This window comes from Saccostrea cucullata, unplaced genomic scaffold (genome assembly GCF_032062105.1).
Source record: "Saccostrea cucullata isolate Sc308-1 unplaced genomic scaffold, CSIRO_AGI_Scuc_v1 ctg72, whole genome shotgun sequence".
Lineage (NCBI taxonomy): Eukaryota > Metazoa > Mollusca > Bivalvia > Ostreida > Ostreidae > Saccostrea > Saccostrea cuccullata.
In genome coordinates this window covers 630,149-654,470 of record NW_026918900.1, presented here as the reverse complement: position 1 = coordinate 654,470, position 24,322 = coordinate 630,149, and the positions used below count along the sequence as shown (strand labels likewise).

General features: G+C 32.4%; 1 protein-coding gene across 1 annotated transcript; it reads right to left on the bottom strand.

Moving 5' to 3' along the window:
- Nucleotides 1-244: 244 nt before the first annotated feature.
- On the bottom strand, nt 245-20,180 carry LOC134275056 (inhibin beta A chain-like). Its single transcript, XM_062757300.1, has 4 exons — nt 20,024-20,180; nt 4,306-4,447; nt 2,856-3,113; nt 245-1,174 (listed from the first exon to the last, which is right to left on the bottom strand). The coding sequence occupies exons 2-4, from the start codon at nt 4,424-4,426 to the stop codon at nt 360-362; spliced, it is 1,194 nt and encodes a 397-aa protein (XP_062613284.1). The 5' UTR covers nt 4,427-4,447; nt 20,024-20,180; the 3' UTR covers nt 245-359.
- Between the last annotated feature and the right edge of the window lie 4,142 nt (nt 20,181-24,322).

Sequence of the window (24,322 nt, the reverse complement as noted above, 5' to 3'; positions counted from 1 at the left end):
TCCATGACACCTGATCCCACCTCTGATGTCTTGGAGCCCCGTGTTTCCTGTCCTCCTGTTTTTATATTGTTTTTATGGATTTTTGATCTTGAATACTGTTCGTTATCTGCATATGTTTCATGAAATCTTCGCCTCTTACTTGTCTCAAGAAAATAGATGTGATAAGTAGACAAAAAATGTCCTGAAATAAATTGTTCTCAGGAAGTCGATTTCATTGTTACAATACAGTATTAAGATGCTTTTGTCTTTTATTATGCATATTTTACAATATGATGACAGGAAATTCAAAAGCACATTAATATAAAAAGGCACAAAATCCATAACATCAAAAGTAAACTAAAAACATAGAATATATAATTCTATATACTGTGTACACATCCACAATTCAATACATTTCCGTTCTTTAGTGTAAGAATCCCTATGCGGTCACGTAAAACAATAAATGTGTTTGTTTCTTGAGAGTCAATGATTTCACATGTACTGCTGTGATTCTGGGGATGAGTATTACCATCACAGCTTCCCATACAAGAGGAGTATGACACCCCAGAAGGGAACAAAATGTCTTGTTCAAACCCCAAGTCCGAAAATGACACAAACTCCTCGTGTCGACAACATATTTGAGTATTATTCTCTGGTAAACAATTTTCAGTATGTCTTTTTGATCGATGATTATGTCTAAATCTGTAAATAAGAAATGGTCTATGAACCTGTAATTTCTTTGTTTTCTTTTTCCTTTTCTTGTTTGTGTGGCGTCTTCGTTTTCTTTTTTTCTTGCCTCTATTTTTCCTGGTCTTCTTCGGTTTTCGTCGAGAAGGGTGTATTTTGAGAGGAAATGTTATCTTTGTTCGACTATTGCATCGTTTACAGTCTATACACATAGAAAGAGTTTTATTCTGCTCACTCTCGGCGTTTTTTGTAACAGAGAGTGGTAGTGAGACCTTATACCATGCAGTGTCATTTGGTCGAACTTTTAGTTTTGCAACATTTTGCTTCCGTTTTGTCCCAGCTTGTAGTGTAAAAACTTTCAGTACAACTCGTCTTGTTCTTTTCCGCCGTTTTGATTTTGATTTTACTTTGAAATAAATGTAAATATCTGCTCCAAGTACATCCACGTCTTTCTCAAAGTATTCATTTGGAACATTAAATTTCATACACTTCGGGTCTTTAGTTGTGTCTGCAAAGTAATCACGTCATTTACGTCATCAATAACAGTGAAAACATTAAATCAGTTTATTGCTAATACTATTTCGTGTGAATATTTGTTATTGGTAATAAAAGAATGTTTATTCACTGTTCACTATTCACTCGATATTTTACAATTAAAAAAGCTACTTGATCAATTAAATACTTAGTAAATAACTGTGGGTGGAATATTCAAATAGAATCTAAATTTGTTATAACATTGTGTTAGTGTGTCAATAAGTGGTCAATAATTTAAAACAGTTTTATGCGAATAAAATGGTAACGGCAAAATGAATAGTTATGTTACGTATTGTTTCTGTGCTAAATATAGTTTGAAATAAATAAAAAATGAAATAATTTTTAAATAACCCGATAAGTAAAGGAATATTGAGGGAGTTAATGATATTGAAAGTGTTTGAAGTTAATTTAAAATTGTTTTATGTTCAATTTTTTATGCAAAAATATTAAATATGCAAATATACATTTTATAGAAAAATGTTATATGTAACCCATATTTAACGATAAATTGTATCTGAATTTGAACAATGAATACATAGTTAACTTTTATTACAATAGATAGAAACTACATTGCTAATAACATTTAAAATACTTTTATTTTTTAATTGTGGCTGACGTAAAAGTATAAATATGTATATATTAACATTTGCTTATTAGGATTGTGATGTAATGGATAAATGGATTAACTGGAGATTCTTCGAAAGATTTTAATGTTCACTTTTAAGGACAGATGATACAAACAAATATTTTCTTCAGAGGAGACTCAATATCACCTCACAGGTTTAGAAAAGTGGATAAGTCTTTGAATTTTTTCTCCTTAGACCTGGAAAATGAAATAGAATTGAGGAGTATTAGTTAATATTTCAATAACATTACAAATAGACAAACCAGACTCATAAGAGGTTTACAGATGAGAAAAAATTTCAGAAAATATTAGCTTGGTGCTAAAAATGTAATATAAACTTTACAAAAATGTACCAAGCAAGGTAAATTTGATGAGGAAAAGCAAAATAGTTAAAAACAAAAATCAGCCTAATAGCATGTGATTTTTCTGATTTTTCACCATTTTTGCAAATTTTTCTTAAAGTTTACCTGGATTGGTATATTTTTGTAAGATTTATATTACACTTTTAGCACCAGGCTTACATATTCTGAAATTTGTTTTCATCTGTAAACCTTTCCTGAGTGGGATTTGTCCAAACTTGATATTTTATTGAAGTATTAACTAATATTTCCAAGTCTATTTCAATTTCCAGGTCTAAGAAAAAAAAAATCAAAGAATTATCCACTTTTCTAAACCTATGAGGTGATATTAAGTCTCCGCCAAAGAAAAATTTGTTTGTATCATCTGGCCATAAATTGTTTTATTGCAGTACTCAGATGTGCCTTTAAAGAAAGAAATTGTAAATTATAGATTGAATTTGATTTTAATGATTCTTCTACATGTAACTGGGTAATTTTACGACATACAATAGAGTTTTTCCTTATTTTTTTTTTAAAAAAAGCTATTAAGAGTTATATCTTTTATCAATTCTTTTTCAAAAACCACATTTTTGCAGTTTAGAAAATAAGTTGCAATGGCTGGACATTGTGTACTGAAAACACACATGAGACACATATATTAAATAAACTAACACGCAATTCATTTTACTTGCCTGATGGACTTGAAAATACCGGTTTTGGTTTTACCACGGGAGGTTTGACAATTTCAACATCTTTTTTGTCAAATGAAGGGGGCTTCAATGGAGTGAAGATGATATTGTTGGAAGTATCGTTTTTCCTCTGTAGAGTCCGACCGTTGCATCGAATTATTTCACAGATCCGACGTTTTATTTGATCTTTCCATATCTCTGGCTTCAGATTAATACTTCTGGCCATGGATTGTCTACCGGAGTGGGTGATGTTAAAATTTACTGAAAAAATATAATGCTATCGTATTTCGTGTTTAAACTGTTTATACAAATGAAATAATTACGTACAGAATCACTTTACCTATATTTTAAAGAAAAGATTAAACTTGTGATGTTTACATGCAAATGAATCAAGTTAAATTTCTCAAACTGATTTTCTAAAATGTCTTCGCATGGTGGTTGTGTAAAAAAATATTTTTGACTTCATTTCCAAAGTCCAATATTCTTATCCTGTTTTCATAAAGGCTCATAATGAAGAAATACATTGACTTTGTTTTTCCTCTTTACTGAAAACTTAGATAATTTAAAGTGACATCTTTACATAGCACAGAGGACCCAATCACCAAAGTCTGTTGGTCGTATAGGTATTAGAACTGCTTGAATTAGCTAAAAAACCGTCTGCATACAATTTGACAATTATATAGGTGATATATGATGTTCAAAGTAAATTCTTATATTAAATGGTAGATACTAAATCTTGTTTGCACATACAATTTTTCTTTTGAGCAAGGTACCTTATATTTATGATACAGATACTTGGTCTTTTTAAAAACTGAGCACTGAATTGTTAATAGATTTTTCTGTTAACTTGACCATGTCAAGGAATTTACGTTCACTTTCTTGACTGATTGAATAATTCGATTTAATGATGTCAAAAACAATAGCTCCTTCATTTAAAAAAACTAAAGCTAGAAAGTTTTTATATAGTTTGCATGATAATCAACGAACTTTTTAAAAACTTTTTTAAAATGTTCTGATTCAGTATATAAGGATTCACATTAAAAGGGAAGTAGAATGATTCATTGTCAACATCTAAATAGTAATTGAGGTATCCATAAATCTATTTGAATTTCGATTTGCTTTTATTAAGCTCCTCTATCAGTCGATTTTTTAAAAAAAAAATTTCAATTAAAATAATTTTCTTAATTTTTTTCAATATTTTAAAAATACATTTTTTTAAATAAACATGTACGTTACTACAGTAAATCACTTTTAACGTTTTGCAAGCACTTTATTTTGGCCAAAATTTGTGAGCCTGTCTGCTCACAGAAATGTAATTTTTTCAAATGTTTATATTATTAAGATATAGAATAAATACCCTATCTCCCGAAAATTCAGTTTTGCCTATAAATATTAAATACCTTTCTCGCAAAAAAAAGATATCTTGAACATATAGTAATGTAAAGTATCTTACCTTGTTGCCCCCTGGCTTGGGGCCATGAGAACTCCTTTGTATAATGTAACTGTACAAAGAGAATGGACAGAATGACCCACAGAGCTGTGTTAGAAATCTTTATACCAATAGGAGGGAACATTGCCCGATACCTTCAGGAGACCTGTAGAGGAAACAAAAATGGGAACATTACTTAATTCTTTTATTGCCAGGTTAGTTAGATCTTCCTTTATTTTAACCTTTTTTGGGTGTACGTCCATTACTCACAAGAAAGTAATTAGTTTACATTCATTTTTTTTAATCCTAGATAAAAGAAGTGTTGTTAACTCTGGGCTGAATCCAGTGATAGTCCACTTGATGCTCCGAAATGCTTTTTGGTACAATTTTAAAAGTCAAATGTAAGTGGGTGAAATGTCAGTTTGTTCACTTTTATTTTGCACCTAAAATTATTACAGTGTATTGGTCGAGGGAAGCAGTTCAATTCATTCATGATATATAGTATAGATGGAAACAAAAAAACACGTTTTCCTGCATTTAACCTTAAGGAAACATAGGTAAAGACAGGGGTACTGTATAGGGGGAAAATAAATCCGTGAATTCAAGAAACAGTGATTAATTTTTCAATAATCTCCATGTTTTATTTGGAAATTTGAGAACAGGCTATGATAGGTTTAAATACATGAACCACAGTACTGGTCATTTCAGTAATTCCTAGTAGTGCTTGTCATTCAATTATTTTAATTTGCACGCTTTACATTAATTCAAGTCAACAGATAATAACCTGTATTTTTTAAAAGGCTTTAATAGCCAACGCTACACGTTTCATCAATCAAAACACGTGGGCCATGAGTTTTGATTACCCGTGCGTAACTAATGTTACCACGCACGGTGTGTGCATTACCTGCATTATCGTGCATATTATAGTTTTTATCGACATTTTGATTTTAAAAAATCATTCAAATAACCTATCGAAGGAGCTGAAGATTTGGAAGGATATTTATTTCGTCGACCAACATTAACACATTACAGTCCAGTGTTTTTTGCCGCGATGTATTGAAGATCTTGGGGTGTACATGCACTCATCGTAAGAGAATATAGGACGTTATTTGACGTTTATAGTCAAGGACTTTTGATAACTGCACCTGTTTTAATTAATCGACAATATTTTATTAAGTCTAACTTTTATATTAGCCAACCCTGTTGTTCGTGAAAGAAAGACGTAACAGATGAATGTCGTTTACATGTGCCTATTGATTAAAAGGATATAGACAAGGGAGGTAACTTCTATTACATAAGAATTCCGCGAATTCAAGAAACTGCGATAGTTTCCGATGAGAGAAAAGCGTGAAAATTACAACCCGTGAAATTAATCCCCTTTACAGTGTGCAATCTTTGATTTGCCTGAATTAAAGTCTTTCTCCAAAGGGGATAGACCTGTAAAAGGAATAATTAAAATAATCATTCGAAGAAAAACCATCTGTTTCCATAAATATTTTTATAAAATAAAATACAATTCCTGCAGGCATTAGAAGATTGATATTATTTAATGTAATTTTGGCCCTATTTCAAAATTTCCTTCTAATTAAGAAACTACAACCTTTTTGCTCTATACAAGGAATGCAACAATAATCATTCCAAACATGTATCCTTTAACGTGGACCACACATAAAGATGTAAAAAAGAGACAGTGTAGATAAAGTGTTGAGAAATTTTGTGATGTTTTATTTTCATGTAAGTGTGATGTTATGGAGACACAAGTAATAAAACTGTCTAGAGACAGATCAGTTTTATAAACATTTGAATGTTTTAAGGAAACATCACAAAACCTTTGCATATTACTAGTTTTAATTTGGTTACGGCATAAAACATTCAGATTAATTAGGTGTTATAATATGTGTATTACTTTCCAATTTTGTTTCTTTAAAATGCTAAAAGTTTGGAGGGGGGTGTCTATGTGCATCAAATTCTACAAACAATCATTAAAAGTGACAAGAAAATATCATTATCGACAGATGTTTCGGACATTAGTTTGGAAATTCCAGATGAGGAGAGATGTTGATGGAAACCAAAGGAAAATATACATATCATAAACAAATTTAAAATTACTCTTAAAAATAGAATTTACATACCTCTGTAAGAATTTTGAGTAATAAAAAAACCTCTTTTTTTTTCAAAGTTCCATGTTCATTTTCACAGTTTGAGTTCTGTTGTGAGGAATATATAGGAAAACGAAAGATACGCACTCAAACCTATTCAGTGCAATGACATAACTCAGAGCATTCGAAAATGAATTTACATCCAAAAATGGCACATAATTTCAGGTTGTGGTCAATTTCCAATTCCTCTGCCGAGCAATTAGTTACTCTGCTTAATGAGAAAGGATGAAACAAATTAATGATCAGTGGCTAACGGAGAAATCGTCGTATCCCACCAACTTTTATATACTACCTAGGTGGTGCCGGAAAAACATGCTAACATGCATTAATTTGTTGACCTTCTTTGAAAATTTAATTTTTGTAAGGAAAGGTTTTTCTTTCTCAAAGAGGTGATTAATAGTGCAAAGATGTCGCACAGAATACAACGCTTTACACACCTTGTTCTTGATTTATCTTTAAGAGTGCAAACGTGTTTTTGAAATTAAATAATTTTTCACTGCAAAATGTTTCATTTTCTGAAAAAATAAGTTAAGCATACTACCTTTTATTCACAATAAACATCCGTAATGATGTTGTATCTCGTATGAACAATCTCTTTCAGAACAAAATATTACCTAATCTTAAATTGTTACCGGTCACGTTCCGTTTTTATACTTTGAGTGCAGATTTATTGAAATTAATTGATTTGTTCTGTTACACTTACAGGTCGACTGCAATTCATTGAGGGACAAAAATAAAACAAATGACTTAATATTGCATCTATATTGAGAATAATTCACTAATACTTAAAAAATAATACAATTACTGGGCAGATTTTTCCGAACTCAATTTTAAATGAAACTTTTTCTAGATTTTTATAACAAAGAATTGTAATAGCTTTGTGGGTTTTAAGATTAAGAAATGTAAATACCAGGGTTAAAACAATTGAATAACACGGTGTAGTATCAATTCAGTTCATTCATATATTAACTAAATCATGCAATACAAATAGTTACCTCAAAAGGAACATCAACAAAACATTCTAAACAAGAGTACTTCATTTAATTGTGTCTCAACCAAAATATATATATATATAAAGATACAAATACTTTTAAATTAATATTGATAAAATATTTTACCTCCAATTGGGGTAATTTTTTTTTTAGATCTTTCTAAAGTGCAATTAAAGTTAAAATTATTTAGGCATTTTGTAACAATACTACTTTTTTGTTTTCAATTATAACGTCCCTTGGTGTCCCAAGTAGTCAAGCCAACAAATCAAGTTTTCCTCCTGTAAGCTGTCTTGGTTGCTAAGGGTACAAAACCGAGCAAGCTGGTTTTCAAGAGTTTCATTGTCCCAGACTGCTCAATAGGCATCGGCCCTTGGTGCCATATGCTGCCAGGCCAGCAAAATATATACTTTTTGTAATAATAGGAGTAAATTTATGATTAGCGTACTTGTTTGCTATTATCCGTCTGGTCATTGAAGTGTAAAGCAGCTTGTTTTTTTTTATATTGTATCATTATTATATTATATGTGATGCTTATATTTCATTGTGAATTATATACCAGTATTTTAAATCTGAGAACTTTTTCAAGTGAGGATAACGCCAATTTTGCACCTGATGCAACAATTACCTGATGATGTTGTTATATAATCATGATTATATTGTTTTTTAATTGTATATGCCCTCTAAGGGCCCTTGATCGGTGAATAAATAAATATAAACTTGACTAGAAATTTTTGTTTTCCGATTATACACTGTTAAACTCAGAAAAAAAGCCTTGAAAATACAGCTCATTTTTTTAACAATTACTGGTCATACATTTTTGGAACTTAATTGCAATAAAAATTTGTTTTTGAACTGTTTCTCATCAAAATAAGAAATCACCAGTACCATCAAAAGCAGTCGCTTTTAAATATTTATTGTTATAAATTTGATTTACGTGCCTTTTGGGAATTTTTTTATACATATTGATACGCCATAACTGTTTGTCTGTGGTGGAATTTAAAAGTCCTATACTTTGTTTTAGCAGTGAGGGATCTTTTCTTCGCAGCACATATTGCGACACGGGACCTTGGTTTATATGTCTTATGTCTTATCCTAAGGTCTCCACATCCCGTAAAGATATCGAATTTGCGACATAAGGATAATCTCCGTTCTTCTAGAGGTTAGATGTAATGCTTTAACCATGCGCACAATTAGGGCAATACAATATCTCAGTAATGTATCTACTAAACAAATAAAAACTATTCTTCAGATGAATCTGCCTATCTATTAGTTTGTGAGAACATGGCACTCTTATTGACTAGATTAAGGGTAAAAGAGGAAAGGGAAGCGACGTAGCTATTTTTTCTTGTCAACATCGACAATGAAGTGGTGTAAGAAATGAAAATCATTGAAAATGATGAATACATATAGTTTTCAATCTCGTTAAATCTTATTTATTGTTTTGAAGAAAGGAATCATGTATACGGAGAAAATCATTCATCGAAATTGAGTAGCGTAGAGACTGGTTCTTCAGATAAGACTGTTTTAACCGAGGCCCGTTGTCGCAGAGGGTGTTGGCACGAAAAAGATCTCTCAATTATCAATGGTTCTGAGTGCCGAGCATAAGTATTATTTCGTTACCCTCCGCCGGTAAGTGGTGGCGTCTCCGATTGAGATTAAATTCTCGAGAGGGACGTTAAAGATCAAACGAACAAAGCAAATTTGTTAACTTAACTTACTTATGTAGCAATATACCTTCATCACCTTCATTAGGGGTTTATATTTCTCATATGATTCGATACGCAAGAGCATGCTCTACGTATGTATAATTTCTAAAGCGATGTAAATTATTGACAAACAAGTTAATGAAACAAGAATATCAGCAGTCTCGTTTAAAATGATCATTTCTATGGTCGATACAATGACTTTGTCAGCAAATACAGTTTATCATTGAATCAAATGATGACTGACGTTTTTGTACTAATTGCTAATCCATTATTTACATACTAAATTGTCTACTAATTCTTCCGTTATTTCGCGAATTCGCAATCATGACAAGGAGCACACGGTGCTTGTGATTGATCGAGAAGGGATGCTTACTCCTCCATTGCACCTGATCCCACCTCTGTTGTTTTGGGTGTCTATGTTTATTCTGAAATTTTTTTTGTATTTGTATTAAATGGACCTTTGAGTTTGAATACTGTTTGTTATCTTATTTTTTTCCATCTTCACTTTTTTACTTGAAAAATATTTACAACGTCTGTAAAAGTTGGTATTGTTATATTGATTATGTTTTATTTTTTAGGATGTCCCATTTCAGAATTTTCAATCATATACTAATGAAGGAACTCAAATGTTAATCTATTCTTGGCAATAAGGGCTACTAAGTGTGAGGTTTCTTTATAGTACAAAAGCCCAAGGTGGCATTTGTAAGTTCATATCCCCACATGACCCTTATCTCTTAGTTCGAAAACTGCGCAAAAGGAACATCACCTTTTCGTTTCGTGATCGGGAGGTTGCGAGTTCGAATCTCGGCCGCGACTGACCTACGTCGATTAAAAAATGGGTTGCAAATGTTCCTTCGCCATGCGCTCGACACTTTGAAGTGGAAGTTGTGGGTCCTTCGAGGAAACCTTAAAATCCGAGGCCCCGTGTCATGCAGGCATTGGCACAATACAGATTCCTTATTGCTCAATGGCCCTGAGTGCCGAGTAAAGGTCAAAATTTGAAGCCCTTCACCGGTTTATGGTGCCGCCTCTATATAAATGATATATTCTTGAATGGGACGTAAAACAAAATACATTCAATCAATCTAAACATTCAAAAAAAGACACATAATCCAGTGATAGATTAATTTTTACGAATTAAAATTGAATCAAAAATATCTTCTTAACAATTGTGTGCTCGACGAGGGAGTATACTGTCATTAGATGTTTTTCTGTTTTTGATGTTGAATGAAGGGAGAATAAAATAAACTTTGTTTATCCATGAACAAAACCAGGAAAACTGGTATTTTCTGTACCGATATAGTCTTACTAATGCTTCATTTATAATACGCTCAGTCCCTATGAGGACGCTGTAAGCACCAAGAGCTCGTGTTATCTTCATTGGGATCCAAGCCTGAGTGAAATCAGGGTTGAGGTTAAATGTGATTAGGGTAAATACAAAAGCTTATTAGTACAAGGTTCTTGTCACTAGCTTTTTGGATCGTTGTGTATTTGACGATCGGTTTATCTAAAACTGAAAGCTTTGTTGATTAGACTCGGGTACACTCGGTATAAAACTATAAAATAAGCATGCCATCAGTGCTATCGATGAGAACTCGGCGCTTGTTCACATCTCTGATACTGAGGAAAAAAACAAATATTTGATTAATTTCTAGATTGCAGATTTCTCGGTTTCAATATCTTAGACTGCAGCTTGTGGACGCCGTGGAACGAAATGCACTGAGAATACCCGACTAGCTTTATATTACGCACTACAGACATATAACCTTTTCCTATATTGCTTGTTCATTAATCACTATATCTGAAGGTCAAACAATTCTCCGGCCTAGTTTTCAATGCTTGGTTATCAGAGGGAACATTTTCCCCGGGATCTTTAACTTAATTCAGTTACAAGAATATTGGAACGCTAACGCTGAAATCGGAAGGAAAAGTCGCACAAGTCGAAAATTGTGAAAAACTGAGACACCTGTAGCAATTTATTGTCGTTTTATTAAAATCATAACAAAACAATATTCTATCGGTACCTTTTTACAATTGCTAGGATATCATTGTATAAGTGCAGTATATTTATATAATTCTTGCCACAAAAGAATACTTGTAAAGCATGTTAGATGACTTTTTGTTTGTACTTAGTGAACTCGACAATGACGTCACAAAAATCAAAAACTCAGGTCTGGTTTGAAGAAATCGGATTAATTCAATACTTGTTTCGTCACTGATATTTATTTAAGTTTCCATTGATAAAACATGCATCTTAATAATGTTCAATTTGAGAAAACTACCCGATGTCGATTTAAGAAACAAATATTTAACGACAATAGCAATGACGTAGATCTGTCTACCATAACCCAATTACCTAGAGAAGCAATTTTCTGGAGTAGGTCATTGCGGATTAATGAAGAATTTTATATTGATTTATTTGCTTGATTTAACAAAACTGCAGCATGCCGTTCAAAGAATCACTTACATACTTGAGTTACGGGCTGCACTCGAAGAAATTAAGGGATTAACTTGTCAGAAGAAGAAGGTGTGTGATATTAAAAGACCCCATACTTTTTCCTATTAATGGAATGACACATACCGATGACATAGTATCTGTAAAGTCTCGGTAATGTGGTCAGATTTTTTGAACGAGAACAAGATTTTAAAAATAATACATTTCATTTTTGAATTTATACATATATCCATATGTAATTCTTCCTAAAAGCCTAAAAAATGGTCAATAAACTGCATCGGGTATTTTCTCTCTCTCTCTCTTCCCTCTCTCTCTCTAATCATCAGATTCCGTGAGAGGCTGTGTAACAGGCTGACATTTGATTTACCATTGTCGAAGGATTGCCAGTTTTAATTACTTTTTTTATTTTAACAATCAGATTACACCCACGACTGACAGACGTAGAAGAGTTCTTTTTCTTAGTTTTAAGTTCTTAGTTTTATTCCTCTGGAGAAACCGAGAAGTTGATATACGTATATATACTGAGAAAGTATTAAAGAGTCTCAGATTTTCTTTCAACTACATGCTTTCTTTCATGCTTAAACTGCATTTTGATTTGATTACGAACTGGATTTGAAAAAATTACACATGTTTTACACAATTTAATTTTTGAGGTGTAACTGTTACATAATTACACTCGATTTTCTTTACCTTAAGAATAACATGTTCTTGTGTCTGATTTTATGAGGCATATGCTTGCGTCTGTTATTATACGAGATTTAGTTGATTACACCGTTTGGCATGATTGTTGGTGCAACTCCCTTATCGGTCACTTCAAAAGAAAATATGTGTCACTGGGCCATATATTTAATCTATATAAGGAACTAATGTAAATATCGGCTTCCGGCAGATTTAAAAAAAGCGCGTTTCTTATCAGTCTTTTTTCGAGTATCAATTTCTATTTTGGTACTTGATGGCATATTCGTATTACTTATATCCTAAATATCAGCATTAGTTAAAAGGTCAATCACGTACAGTTCATTTTAGTTCCTCTTGAAATCAATAGTCATGTGCTATCTTGTGATATGTAATGGACATTAGGGTAATTGTGTAGGTTCATTTAGATGAAAGAAAACATGTATTTAACACAAAATAAATCTTTATTTCGATGTTAAGATCACATTTTTACTTCCTGCCTTTTATCATTTTGGTTTTTGTCCACGGTTGCCTTTTAAGTGTGGTCTTTGTAATGATAAACTGAATAGTAAAAATGTTTTCTGTTAACGTAAAAAATATAGAAACAATCCCCCACCCACATCCTCAACCACTTACACAAATCAACGTTGAAAAACATGGAGCCAGGCATGTGGGTAGGGGAAAATAATGACTGAAAAATCTCTAGTCCTTCCTCTTAACCAAAACTAGAGGTACTGCGAGCACTGAGCTCACTAAATGATACCCACGCCTCCTATATGCCCATGTTGGGAAACCCGAAATAAGTGTCAGATAAAAACGTAAATGTGTAAAATAGCAGCTGCACAATGGCATTATATATGTAACAAAGATTCTGTGAATGTCTCATTTAATTTCATTCAGCGGGATAAGAGGAGATATGTATAAGAGAAAGGTATCCCAAAACGTAACAGATGGACGGACACCCCGATCACTATATATCCTCCAAGTTTTAAGAGGGGGTATAAAAATGAAAGTAAATGAATTTTTTCTTTACTAATTTCGACAATCCATGGTGAGAGGCACTGGAGATGAGTAGGGGATTGCAACTTTCCAAGAAGAAAAAATTAAGCAGGATTTTAAATTATATGTACTACATCGAAGACTATTCGTTAAGGATAGGGTTGGGTTAAGGTGGGGTTTGAAATATGTTATTCTATGAAAATGTTCAAACAAAATTTTCAGTTAAATCAGTTAATTATTTCCCGGAAAGAGGTGGTAGAAACCCATGATCCTGTAATACATTTGAATAAGATGACATTCTGATTGAAGTAAAAAGCAGGTTTCCTTTTAAGCCAATATGACAAAGTTGTTTACACAAAGCAACTTGTAATACCATCCATAAGAAAACCAAACATCGTTGTTTATCATTGCAAAAATACGTTATATCGATTTCAAACCAGCAAAATCTGGTCCCTTTTATTTTTTCAAAAAAAAAATTACGCTGCTTGTATTTATCCTGAAATTCTGAAAGAGATCTCCGAGAAGCAAATATCACTCTACCACGCTTGGAAATAAACCTTCATATTAAATATCAGTAAATGGCACACGCCTATAGCGTGGGCTGCTGTTAACAAGCTATAAGGATCTTATCGAGAGAAGAAGAACAAGTCGGAAATAGTTAACACTTTGCGACAGATTCAATCATTTTTACGACCGCCTACAGCACGAATTTTCGGACTGCTCTGTAAAAGGACATTATTGTTTTAAAGAGCAAAAACTAATGAACGGGACATGGACACCGTTTCAACTAAATTTTTAAACAAATTTTAATGTTTACAATTCCTAACTAAGTCATCATCTGATGATCAGCAAAGATTTGAACATCATTTGTTCATTTATAAACGAGATACAGAACTTAGAGTTCTTCATAGTGTAAACAAGGCTTGTGCCTTGTGTTTGTTTACATATCGAAAATACCATATTTATAACAAAATGAAATTCAGCAAATCACTAGAAACTGTCTAATCGTATTAATAATAAACTTCTTGATTGAAATTATCTGCTTTGAACGAACATACATGTAAAAACATATATTGGTATATTAACCTATGTAAACAAAAACATGACACGGATCCTGTATACATGTACATAACAAAGGTTTGGAGCTCTAAATTTGTCTTGTATCTCGACAATTGAAGTTCAAATTTTTGATGATCATTAGAAAGACCTTAGTTAAATATTTGTAAAAATGGAAAAATAATTTGAAAAATTTAAGATGAAACTGTGTCCATATTCCTTTAAAAATAATTCAGAAAGTAAAAAATAAATTGAATTTAAAAAAGGAACTAGTTGAACAATGGATGGCTTCAAATGATAGCTATGATGTTTAAAATTTGCAAAAAATTAAATTTTCTGAATGTGTATAAGGTATAGCAAAAGGGTTTAATGTTAATATTAATTCGTTATACGTTATCAATATTGACAAGCATACTATTATGTTTCAATTGTTCTGCATCAAATATGTGGAATTATGTAGTAGAGTGTCAGTTTGCATGTCACAAGTACCTTTATTCCTAAGTTTATATTTCCGTGAGGTGTATTTAAATATGCTATTATTTGATAAAATGATCATATAAAAAAGAATAAAGCTTTAATAAGTAGATTTTTATCCATATCTAAAACTGCATTTTTTTCTTTATCGAAAGAAGTTAAAAAATCAATTTCAAAAAGACAAATTCCTCTTGGTAACAAAGAAGATATTACTACTTTAATGGCATTCTGCACTTTGTATTTTATTCTGCGATAATCAAGTTCGATTTTTCCAACGACTTCCATTCATGAGGTTCTAAACCGGAAGACTCTTCAGTCTCCCTTAAATCCGTCTCTCCCACACATATCCTTTGATGCTACTGACATTAATGGCCAAAATCACACATTTCTGAGTATGAAACACTCATTAAAGACGTTTTGGATCACATTTTGTCGCTATCTGATATATTGTGTTTTTCAACAATTTGTTTTATCTACTTCTGTGGCTGAAATTCTTTCATCTCGCCTTTGTGACCGAGATTTAGAAAATGGAAAATATGAATTGAAGTTTGTCTAGCTGATTGACCCAAGAGCATTAACTCGCAAAAGGCTATCGAACAACTGTCAGAGGATTGTAGAAAAGTCTTAAACTAGATTAATCGTGATAAATCTTTGGTATGACTCATACATCTCAGGACTGATGTACAGCAGAATATTACTGTTAATATCAGCACGATGTATCACTGTGGCTTCTGGTGAAACTAATATTATATGAGAGAGAGAAAAAAACTTGTTTATTGGAGTAAATGAAAAAAACAAAATTATACAATCGTTTATCTCCCTAAAAGAATTTCTATTTATTGATATAGTATATAAAATAAGTTTCCTAAATCATACTTAAAAAAAATTAAATATGACTATGTTAGAAGTATTGATTGAAAGATATGGAGATAACGAACGGTATTCAAGTTCGAAAGTTCGAAAGTGCAATAAACAATTATACAAAATTAGAGCTGAGAATGTAACTGTTAATCCTACTGAAATAAGAAAAGAACATAAAGTTCAAGCATTTAGGTAAAAATAAATTCGTAGAAGAGAATTAAGCTGATATTAAGCTTAAGATTTTCATTTCATTTGCTTCTAACTTACTGTCTTACAAATGGTTATACAATCATTTTCAAAGGTTACCTCAATATAAATTAATGTTAAATAAATGCGAAATCGAACCGTCAATGGGATTGATGAAACCTAATGGGTTTTTTTTTTGCAGGGAGTAAGAAACAAAACAAATACAAGTGTCAAGTTACAAAAAGATTTATTTTATTTTTTCAACATATACTTTTGTTGATATGACGTAAAGCTTTCTTCGGTCTTCTGAAATGTTGATATTGATTGACCCTATTTAACTCATATAGACCTTACCGAAATATAGACGCGGCAAAACAATTGAGCAATTTGGAATTTTTATCGTGCGTACGCCTGCCATGACACGGGGCCTCATCCATTTTAGGTATCATCCAAACGATATGCAACTTCCATTTTAATTTGCCAAAAAGACATTCACTTTCAAAGTTAGCATTAATATTGTCTTAAAACTGAGCTGAACTCTGCTTGAAATTGATATGAAACAAGAAAAATAAAAATAAAAGCGTAAGAGGAAGCAAATGATAGATTTGGTTTTAATACCAGAAAAGACAAGCCTTTTGCTCTACACAATGTTCAAATGCACATGTAAGACTCTCATATACGAAAAAAAAAAGGATTGTTAAAACTGACTGAAATCGTCGATCAAAATCTGTAGGGACATCAAAAAATGTCGATGCTGTGAGCAAGATGATATCTGTAAATGCCAGATTTTCATAGAAAGATATTGCAAATGCACTACATAGTTCACCACTGAAAATATTGAACCTAGAAATTTTTCGTAACGTATATCAATTTGGGGTCTTATTTCTTTACAGATGCCTTAAAAGAAACATGAATTAAATATGCTTTTTAATGGTGAATAAGAAAAGAAATAATTCAAATGATATAACAAGAGAGTAAATGGAACCTTAGGTTTTTTTTCGGGTATTAGTGTGAATAGGGCCGGAGCAAACAGACCTCCAACACATCAGAGGGGGGAATCAGGTGCCATGAGAAGTGAGCATCTCCTGCCGACCGATCACAACTACCGTGTGCTCCTTGTCATGTTCGAAAAACAAAACCAGGAAAACCCATGGACAACTCAGTGTGTAAAAAAATAGCCTAACAATCAGCATGAAAAAAGTCTGTCAGCATTTGACTTAACGATATTTGTATTTCCTGACAAGGTCATTGTATCTACCATAAAACTAACAAAATGATGACTTTAAACGAGACACCTATTATTCTTGCTTCATCAACTTGTTTATCAATAACTTTCCTCGTTTCAGAAATTGTTCATTGAACATGCTCTTTCTCATCGAATGAACTGAGAAATATAAACTCCGTATGCAGGTGACAAAGGTTTGTAGTTGCAAAAGTAAGGGAAGATGACGATTGAAAAGTTAAAGTCAACACGTTTATCATAAAGCCTTCTCGTTAGATAACAATTATTCTCTTTTTAGTATATTATCCATACATGGAACATGTGTGTCAGACTCTGTGGTATCGTTTATTATTTCAAGCTAATCTTGATATATCATATCGAAATAGGATAGGAAATTATTAATTGACAATACGTGTCGATATATCTAAATGTAAAAGATCTTGAATAAATTCTGCTGCATATGAATGCAAAAATATGCCTGCGTATAGGGGGGCACGTACAATTGGTACTTATGGAAATTCCAATAGATTGTAAAAATATCTTGTATCATATTGTCAGTCCGAAACTCTATCATCATTTAAGCATCAACTTCGGAGTATTTGTTTGTACAATAGGTTTGTTTTTAGCAAAATAATTTTGCAAATGTAAGATGACAAGGTAAGTAAATTTACAAATTCCCTTTTATTGCAAAAGCAGATGTTAATGATGTCAGAAAGCCTGGACATTAATTCATCGAAGTATAAATGTTTGTTTTCGTATTACATAACATCATAAACAACAGCCTTTATAGAAAATGAAATCTGATATTGGAATATCTCTTAATTCGTTATAATTGTTATCATCACTTATGTCATTTCAAGCTAGAGGTACTGTGCGCACTGAGCTCGGTATATGATACCCACGTATCCCATATGATTATAATGGCGAAGCCCATGTTTTGCTCAGAGAGACTCTAAATAAGTGTCAGATCAAAAATTAAGATTTGTGGTTCATAACGGCATTTAATAAATAATTTGTAAAAGTATCATTAAAGTTTTTAAAATTGTATTGGAGGAGTTACGGATAAGAGATGGGTTCTAGTACTAGTAACCATAAATTTTATAGAAAGAATAGCAGTGCCATTGTTCTGCTTTTGGCAACCCAAACTGTGTTTCTGATCAAAACGTAAAATAGGCGGTGGAAAATGGCAATACATAAAAAAGTTAAAACATGGACACTACCATTCTTTCTGTAATGTTGAAGCATATCCATCTTTTATTCGCAACTCCTCCTTTGCCAAAGAACAAATTTTTATAATACTTTTGCAGATTGATTCTTTATTACACAATGCAGTTGTACACATCCTATTTTACTTATTGAAGAATAGAGATATCAACAGCCTTCATGATGAAGGTCAACATTTTGAATAATTCTATGGTCGATATAATGACCTTGTCAGCAAATACAATTCATTATTACGTCGAATTTTGACTGTGACGTTTATCATAAAAAAATGTCAGGCAATTAATGTCAGACTGATTTGTCTACAGATTTTCCCATTTACTCGATCATGACAAGGAGAGCACGTCGGGTGTGGCCAATCGACAGGGTTGATTACTCTTCCATGGCACCTGATACTTACACCTAAGTTTTTTTTTCTTGTTCTCTTTATTTGAATTATTCAGTGGACTTTTGAGCATGATGTTTGTTCATTATCTTCATTAACGTAAGACAATAAAGAAAGACCGAAGATTTGATACAGTCTTCAAAAAAAGCACAAATAATATTCCTCATATTTGTGTTCTCCAATTCAATGTTGTCTACAAGTTTAACACTTAAGACAATTATTGAATGAAGCAAACGGCGAATGTTGACAGAGCATGCTTACTCCTCATTGGCACCTGATCCCACCTTAAATTTTTAGGGTGTTAGGGTAAGCTCTTCTACCAATGTCTACTGACCCATTTGCTTGTTGGGCTTGATTACTTGTAAATCCATTTTCTTCATATATATATGGTATTTAACATCTTTCGATGTTATACTTGTATGTGTGAAAGCTAGAAAAATTTAGTAAGATAAGCTACTTTCGTTAAACAAATTAGCACTTGGAAAAGTTATTTGAATCGCGATTTTTTCTTTCTTCCTCAAATATGGTCAGGACGTAGACATGGTACATGTAGATTCGAGTCTTTTGTGAATATCCCACTTTAAATGTTAAAAACATGACATTGGGAATATGTTCTTTATGACATTGACGTCTTTGCAACAGTTTGTATCAAGTGTTGAAATATACTCAGAGAATAAATTTCAGCTCATCAGGTAATTCGATTGCAATATCTCTATTCCAATAATAGTTGTACTAGTATTGCTGTACCTAGGAAAAACGTAATTTAGATATTTTTCACAATGCGCAATTTAACACTAATATGACGTCCATATCATCAGTAATCATGTTTTATTCCATTAAAAGCCCACACGTATCAATTTCTGTAATATCTGATAGCTTCTTTATCACCATCAGTTTACTTAACAATCATAGAGTGCAGCGTCATTTGGTAGTCTTGACAAGGGTTAAAACTTAAGCCAGATCTCACATATCTGTCAGCATTTTTCTTAAATGACAATTTGTAAGCGGAAAACACAATAAGTGTGGTCAGAATATAACCCTTTTGCACGAAGCAAATTTGATCTTTCATTGGTGAATGTTTTCCTGTGATTTCATGAATCATAAATTTAAATGGTTTATATATATAGAATCACTTTTGTTCTAAAATAGTGCATTGAATTCTATACATTATAATCGTATGCTATCTTCACATTGAATTCACAATATATCTTTATTAAATCGTTTAAAGCAAGTTCATGAATGCAGAAACACTTGATGAGTATTTTAAGATAATTTCTTTGACTATTAATCTTGAAATTAAAAAAATGATGAAATTCACATGAAATAGCAATAATAAACGATGTAGACTAACCTTTGGATAATTCCAAGCTGTTTGTTGTTTATTCCTTAATGTCATCAAGTTTCTCTACTTTGGCTTGCAAAACACATATCCTTAACAAGGTTGTCTGTAAATGAGAAAAGTCCTGCAGCCATTTTACTTAAGTACTCGCTCGTCAATGTGGACCTCAAATGATATTTTTTCCCGCCAGAATTATTGATTAAGGTCAATGCCATAATATTTCATAACTTTGATTTATGTGTTAATGTCTGTAAATAGAAGTACAAACAGTTCTCACTCGGTCCGAGTTTTCCTCGCGATCTGTTGCTTGGGCCTCCTGAAAGTCTATTTTAAGAATATCGAAAAACTAAATCTGGGTAACAAGCCATGAAGTGGGCCTGATGAAAGGTTTAATGCAATCATTTGAGAAGCTTTGAATCGTATTTTCTGGATTGACAAGGATTTTTGCAACCCTTTTGGACTTTGTCAAGTGCATTCCGTAATGTTTGATGGTAGCCATAACGAGTGATATTTATTCTCCTAAAAACCTTTCTAAATATTTTGTGTTGAGTATTTCTCAATAATAATTTTAAAAAACGACAAATTATATATTTCCCCTTTTTTATTGGGTGGTCATTTAAAAATTTGATATATAAATAAACGATTAATTATTTGACTGTATGCTGCTTGACTCCTCTTCAAGAATTATTCACTCATATGAAAATATCACTACTTGCCGGCGGAGGACTGCTTAGTCGGCACTTTAGGCCTTTGGGCCCTAGTGATCGTTTTGGTGTCAGCGTTTTCTGTGTCACTGGTCCTCGTTTTAATAAGATCTAATTCAAGGGACCGATCTGAACGTGCCGCAGTGGGATTCAATTATGCGACGTAAGGATAAACTCCTTTTACCGCAACTCTAGAGTAAACGCTTTTACCCTTGCACCTAGCGGGGAAATAATAGGTTAATGTAGGCAAGAATCTTTAATTTGTATAGTATAATGGCAGTTATTGAAAAGTGGGGACTACTTGCAGATTTTATATCTTTTTTTTTTTTTTTGCCTTTTTCAGATTTACTACGTCTTTACTGATTTGAGTTCTTTTTTAAAATTAAGATAGTGAACAAAACAGTCACTCTCAATGCATAAGCAACTTATATTTACGACCCATATAATGCATGTATCCAAATACCAAAATTCCTCTGCCCACTGAACTGAAAGCTGTATCTTTTAATTGTCATATATTTTTCTAAGACTAATATATGTTGCATTGATATTGTTTCTGATTGCTTCCATTTATTTTTGTTGGATTGATATAGACATGAAATAGTTTTTGTATAAGAAGACAATCTTTATATTGTAAATATCGGGGGTTTTTTTTATCTCTTTACTAAAATTCACACATATTTAAACTTTCGACGAAGACGTAAAATAACGAATAAATTAATCAATTATGATTTTGTAATTTCTTTAACTCTCCTGTCCTTTAAATGAGATTGTTTAAAAATAATGGTATTTTTTAGATGCTAAGAAAAGAATCTTTATTGATAATCTTTCATTTGCAACTTATAAAAGAAAATAACAAAGACATAGTTAAATCATGCTCAAAATCCTAGAAACGCTACAAGTTATGAGCAGAACAAACGCTGGCCTCCGCGGATAGAAGCAGCATGATGTGCAATGTTGAACTTAGCAATCCTTGTCATTTCTGATTTTGCTTCACAGTTTTTGCAAATAAGTTCTACAGAAAGGACAGTCATTATATTTGTATGTACTTTATTCACTGTTCTAAGTCGCCCGAGTTTCGCAGTGATTATAGAGCGGAGGAAGGAGTTGATCTTTACGTCATATGTTTGAATCCCACTGTGGGACATGAAGACAGGTCTTTTGGATGATTCTGTTTAAACCGAAATCCCGTGTCGCAGTAGGTTCTGGCGCGTAAAAGATCCCTCAATGCTCAATGACCCATAGTGCCATACAGAGGTCAAAATTTGCCTCTCTCAACCGCAAGTTGTGACGTCTCCATATGAGTAAACATTCTCGAGAGGGACGTTTATCAATACAAATAAACAAACAAAATAAGTTATTCTATTCAACAATTGATTCTATCGATTTTTCGATTCGTCAAGTTGGTCAAAATCGTGAAAACATGTGCTACGTGATTTCTTGTCATGAAGTCTAGGTAAGAAGGTATAATATACCGGTACATTTATCACCTGCATACTGAGCTTATGTTTCCCAGTTGAAAGGCAAAGGCATGTTCTAAATATGAACAGCTTCTTAAACGAGACATGCTTCAGGTTGAAACAAGCTTTTGAAACAAGTTTTATGGTATCAACAGTTGAAAGGCAAAGGCATGTTCTAAGTTTTTATTAACGTTTTGAAAGTTTTATGATCCGATACGATGACCTTGTCAGCAAATATAATCTTTCAAAAATTTGAAAGCTGACTGACGTTTTTCATACAAATATTTTTATAATTTATTACAAACTGAACTGTCTCTACAAGATTTTTCAGATAACAACATGTAGTATACGCGAATATGACCGCTAGACCAGGCGGGATTTACATGTTCTCCTCTCTGATGTTTTTATAGGTCCGAATTTGCTCTGCTCTCGATTTGTATTGTTTTTACGGACGTCTGATAACCTTTCGATATCTGCCTATTCCAATAAGAGATATTTCGTGTAACAGAACAAAACCCTTTTCCCATATCCTCATCAATGATATATATTCACAGTCAGGAAAATAAATGTTTTGTCTTCTAGTTACATCGATAATTACAAACAGCCAGGCAGGTACATTTGAATTAATTTTAATGCAATATCTTTTCAGGAAAATTTTATAAATTTTTTTCTCAATTTATAGGGTGGAATAAAAACTGACCCCAATATCAATACTTAATGTTTTAAAAAAATTGTATCTGATATTATTATGTTTTTTTCTTTATTATCAGTTATTAGTATATGTATATATTTGATAGAGGTCAATATACATAAATAGGAAGAATGTGTGCAGCACATCAGGTACATGTATTCAGATACTTACATGCAAAATTCCGGAAATGTCTGTTCTAACATCAACAAAAAGTAAAGGTATAAACAAACAATGGTGAAAGTAACGCAGGTAATTTACGATGTAAGATGCTTAATACGATCATAACAAGCTATAGTCATAAAAATACTACAATTCGATATATACAAGGTGTTCCGTCGTCTTTCACAGTAATTCTGATCACAGACAATTCGGATTCTTTGTTAATTTAATTCACATAAGTAAAAAAGAGCATTCCCACTACGAGAGTAAAAAATTCTATGAACAATAAAAGAACATTTCTTGTTGTAAGCCTTGTTTGTCTTAAGGTCACTTTGCCAATAGATGATTCACCAGATTTGGACCCAGAAAGGAAAAAAAGTCTCGTGATGTATAAGAATTTCTTTGGAAAAATTAATGAATCTTAAATAAAAGCAATGAAATTACTGGTTAATTACATTTTTATTTTCGATAATGACTTTCGAAGTAAATAAGAGCACTTAATCCATAATCAAAAAATACAACAGTTTTACACACTCAGGTTCTAGCAGATCCTTATTTGGGGATGATTGTGACGAAGCATAATGAAGAAAGTACTAATAGGTTATTCCTTATGGCACATGACCTTGAATTTAATTTAAATTAACGCATTGGTGCTTTAAGTCAAATAACATAGCATTGTTTACAATTGAAGTGCATCAATGCAGATAAAAAGGATGTTATTTATCATTTTTTGAGAAAAAAAATCAATATGTATAAGCAGGAACTTTTGAGTCCATTTTGTATCTTTTACGTAGTATTTATGTTCTTCTAAACAATGATTGGTGGTTATTAAAGTACATTTATTGGGGTGAAAAAAATATTGAGATATGGAACCCTAGATGAAGCTCAAAAGATTCATGAAACTATATAAATCTATAGCAAATTAAACAAGGACCTCTTAAAATATCAGAGGTGTTATCAGGTGCAATGGAGGAGTTAAGCATCCCCCGTCGACCAGTCTCACCAACAATTTACCCTTCGCCATGATCGGGAGAATATTAAATTCCGTAGGCAAATCAGTGTAAACACAACAGTCCATCAATCATAATGAAAAGCTTAAATTTGACCCAAAGACAGATTTAAGTCAACGACAAGGCCACCACACCAACCACTGGACATGCGAAATGCTGATTCCAAACGAGACCGACTGTATTCCTAGACCACCAACCTGCCAACAAACAACCTGCTCTGCCTTAGAAATTACTCGCACGGTGTGCATGTCCCCAAATCAACCGGGAGACACAAATTCTACTCGAGTCGA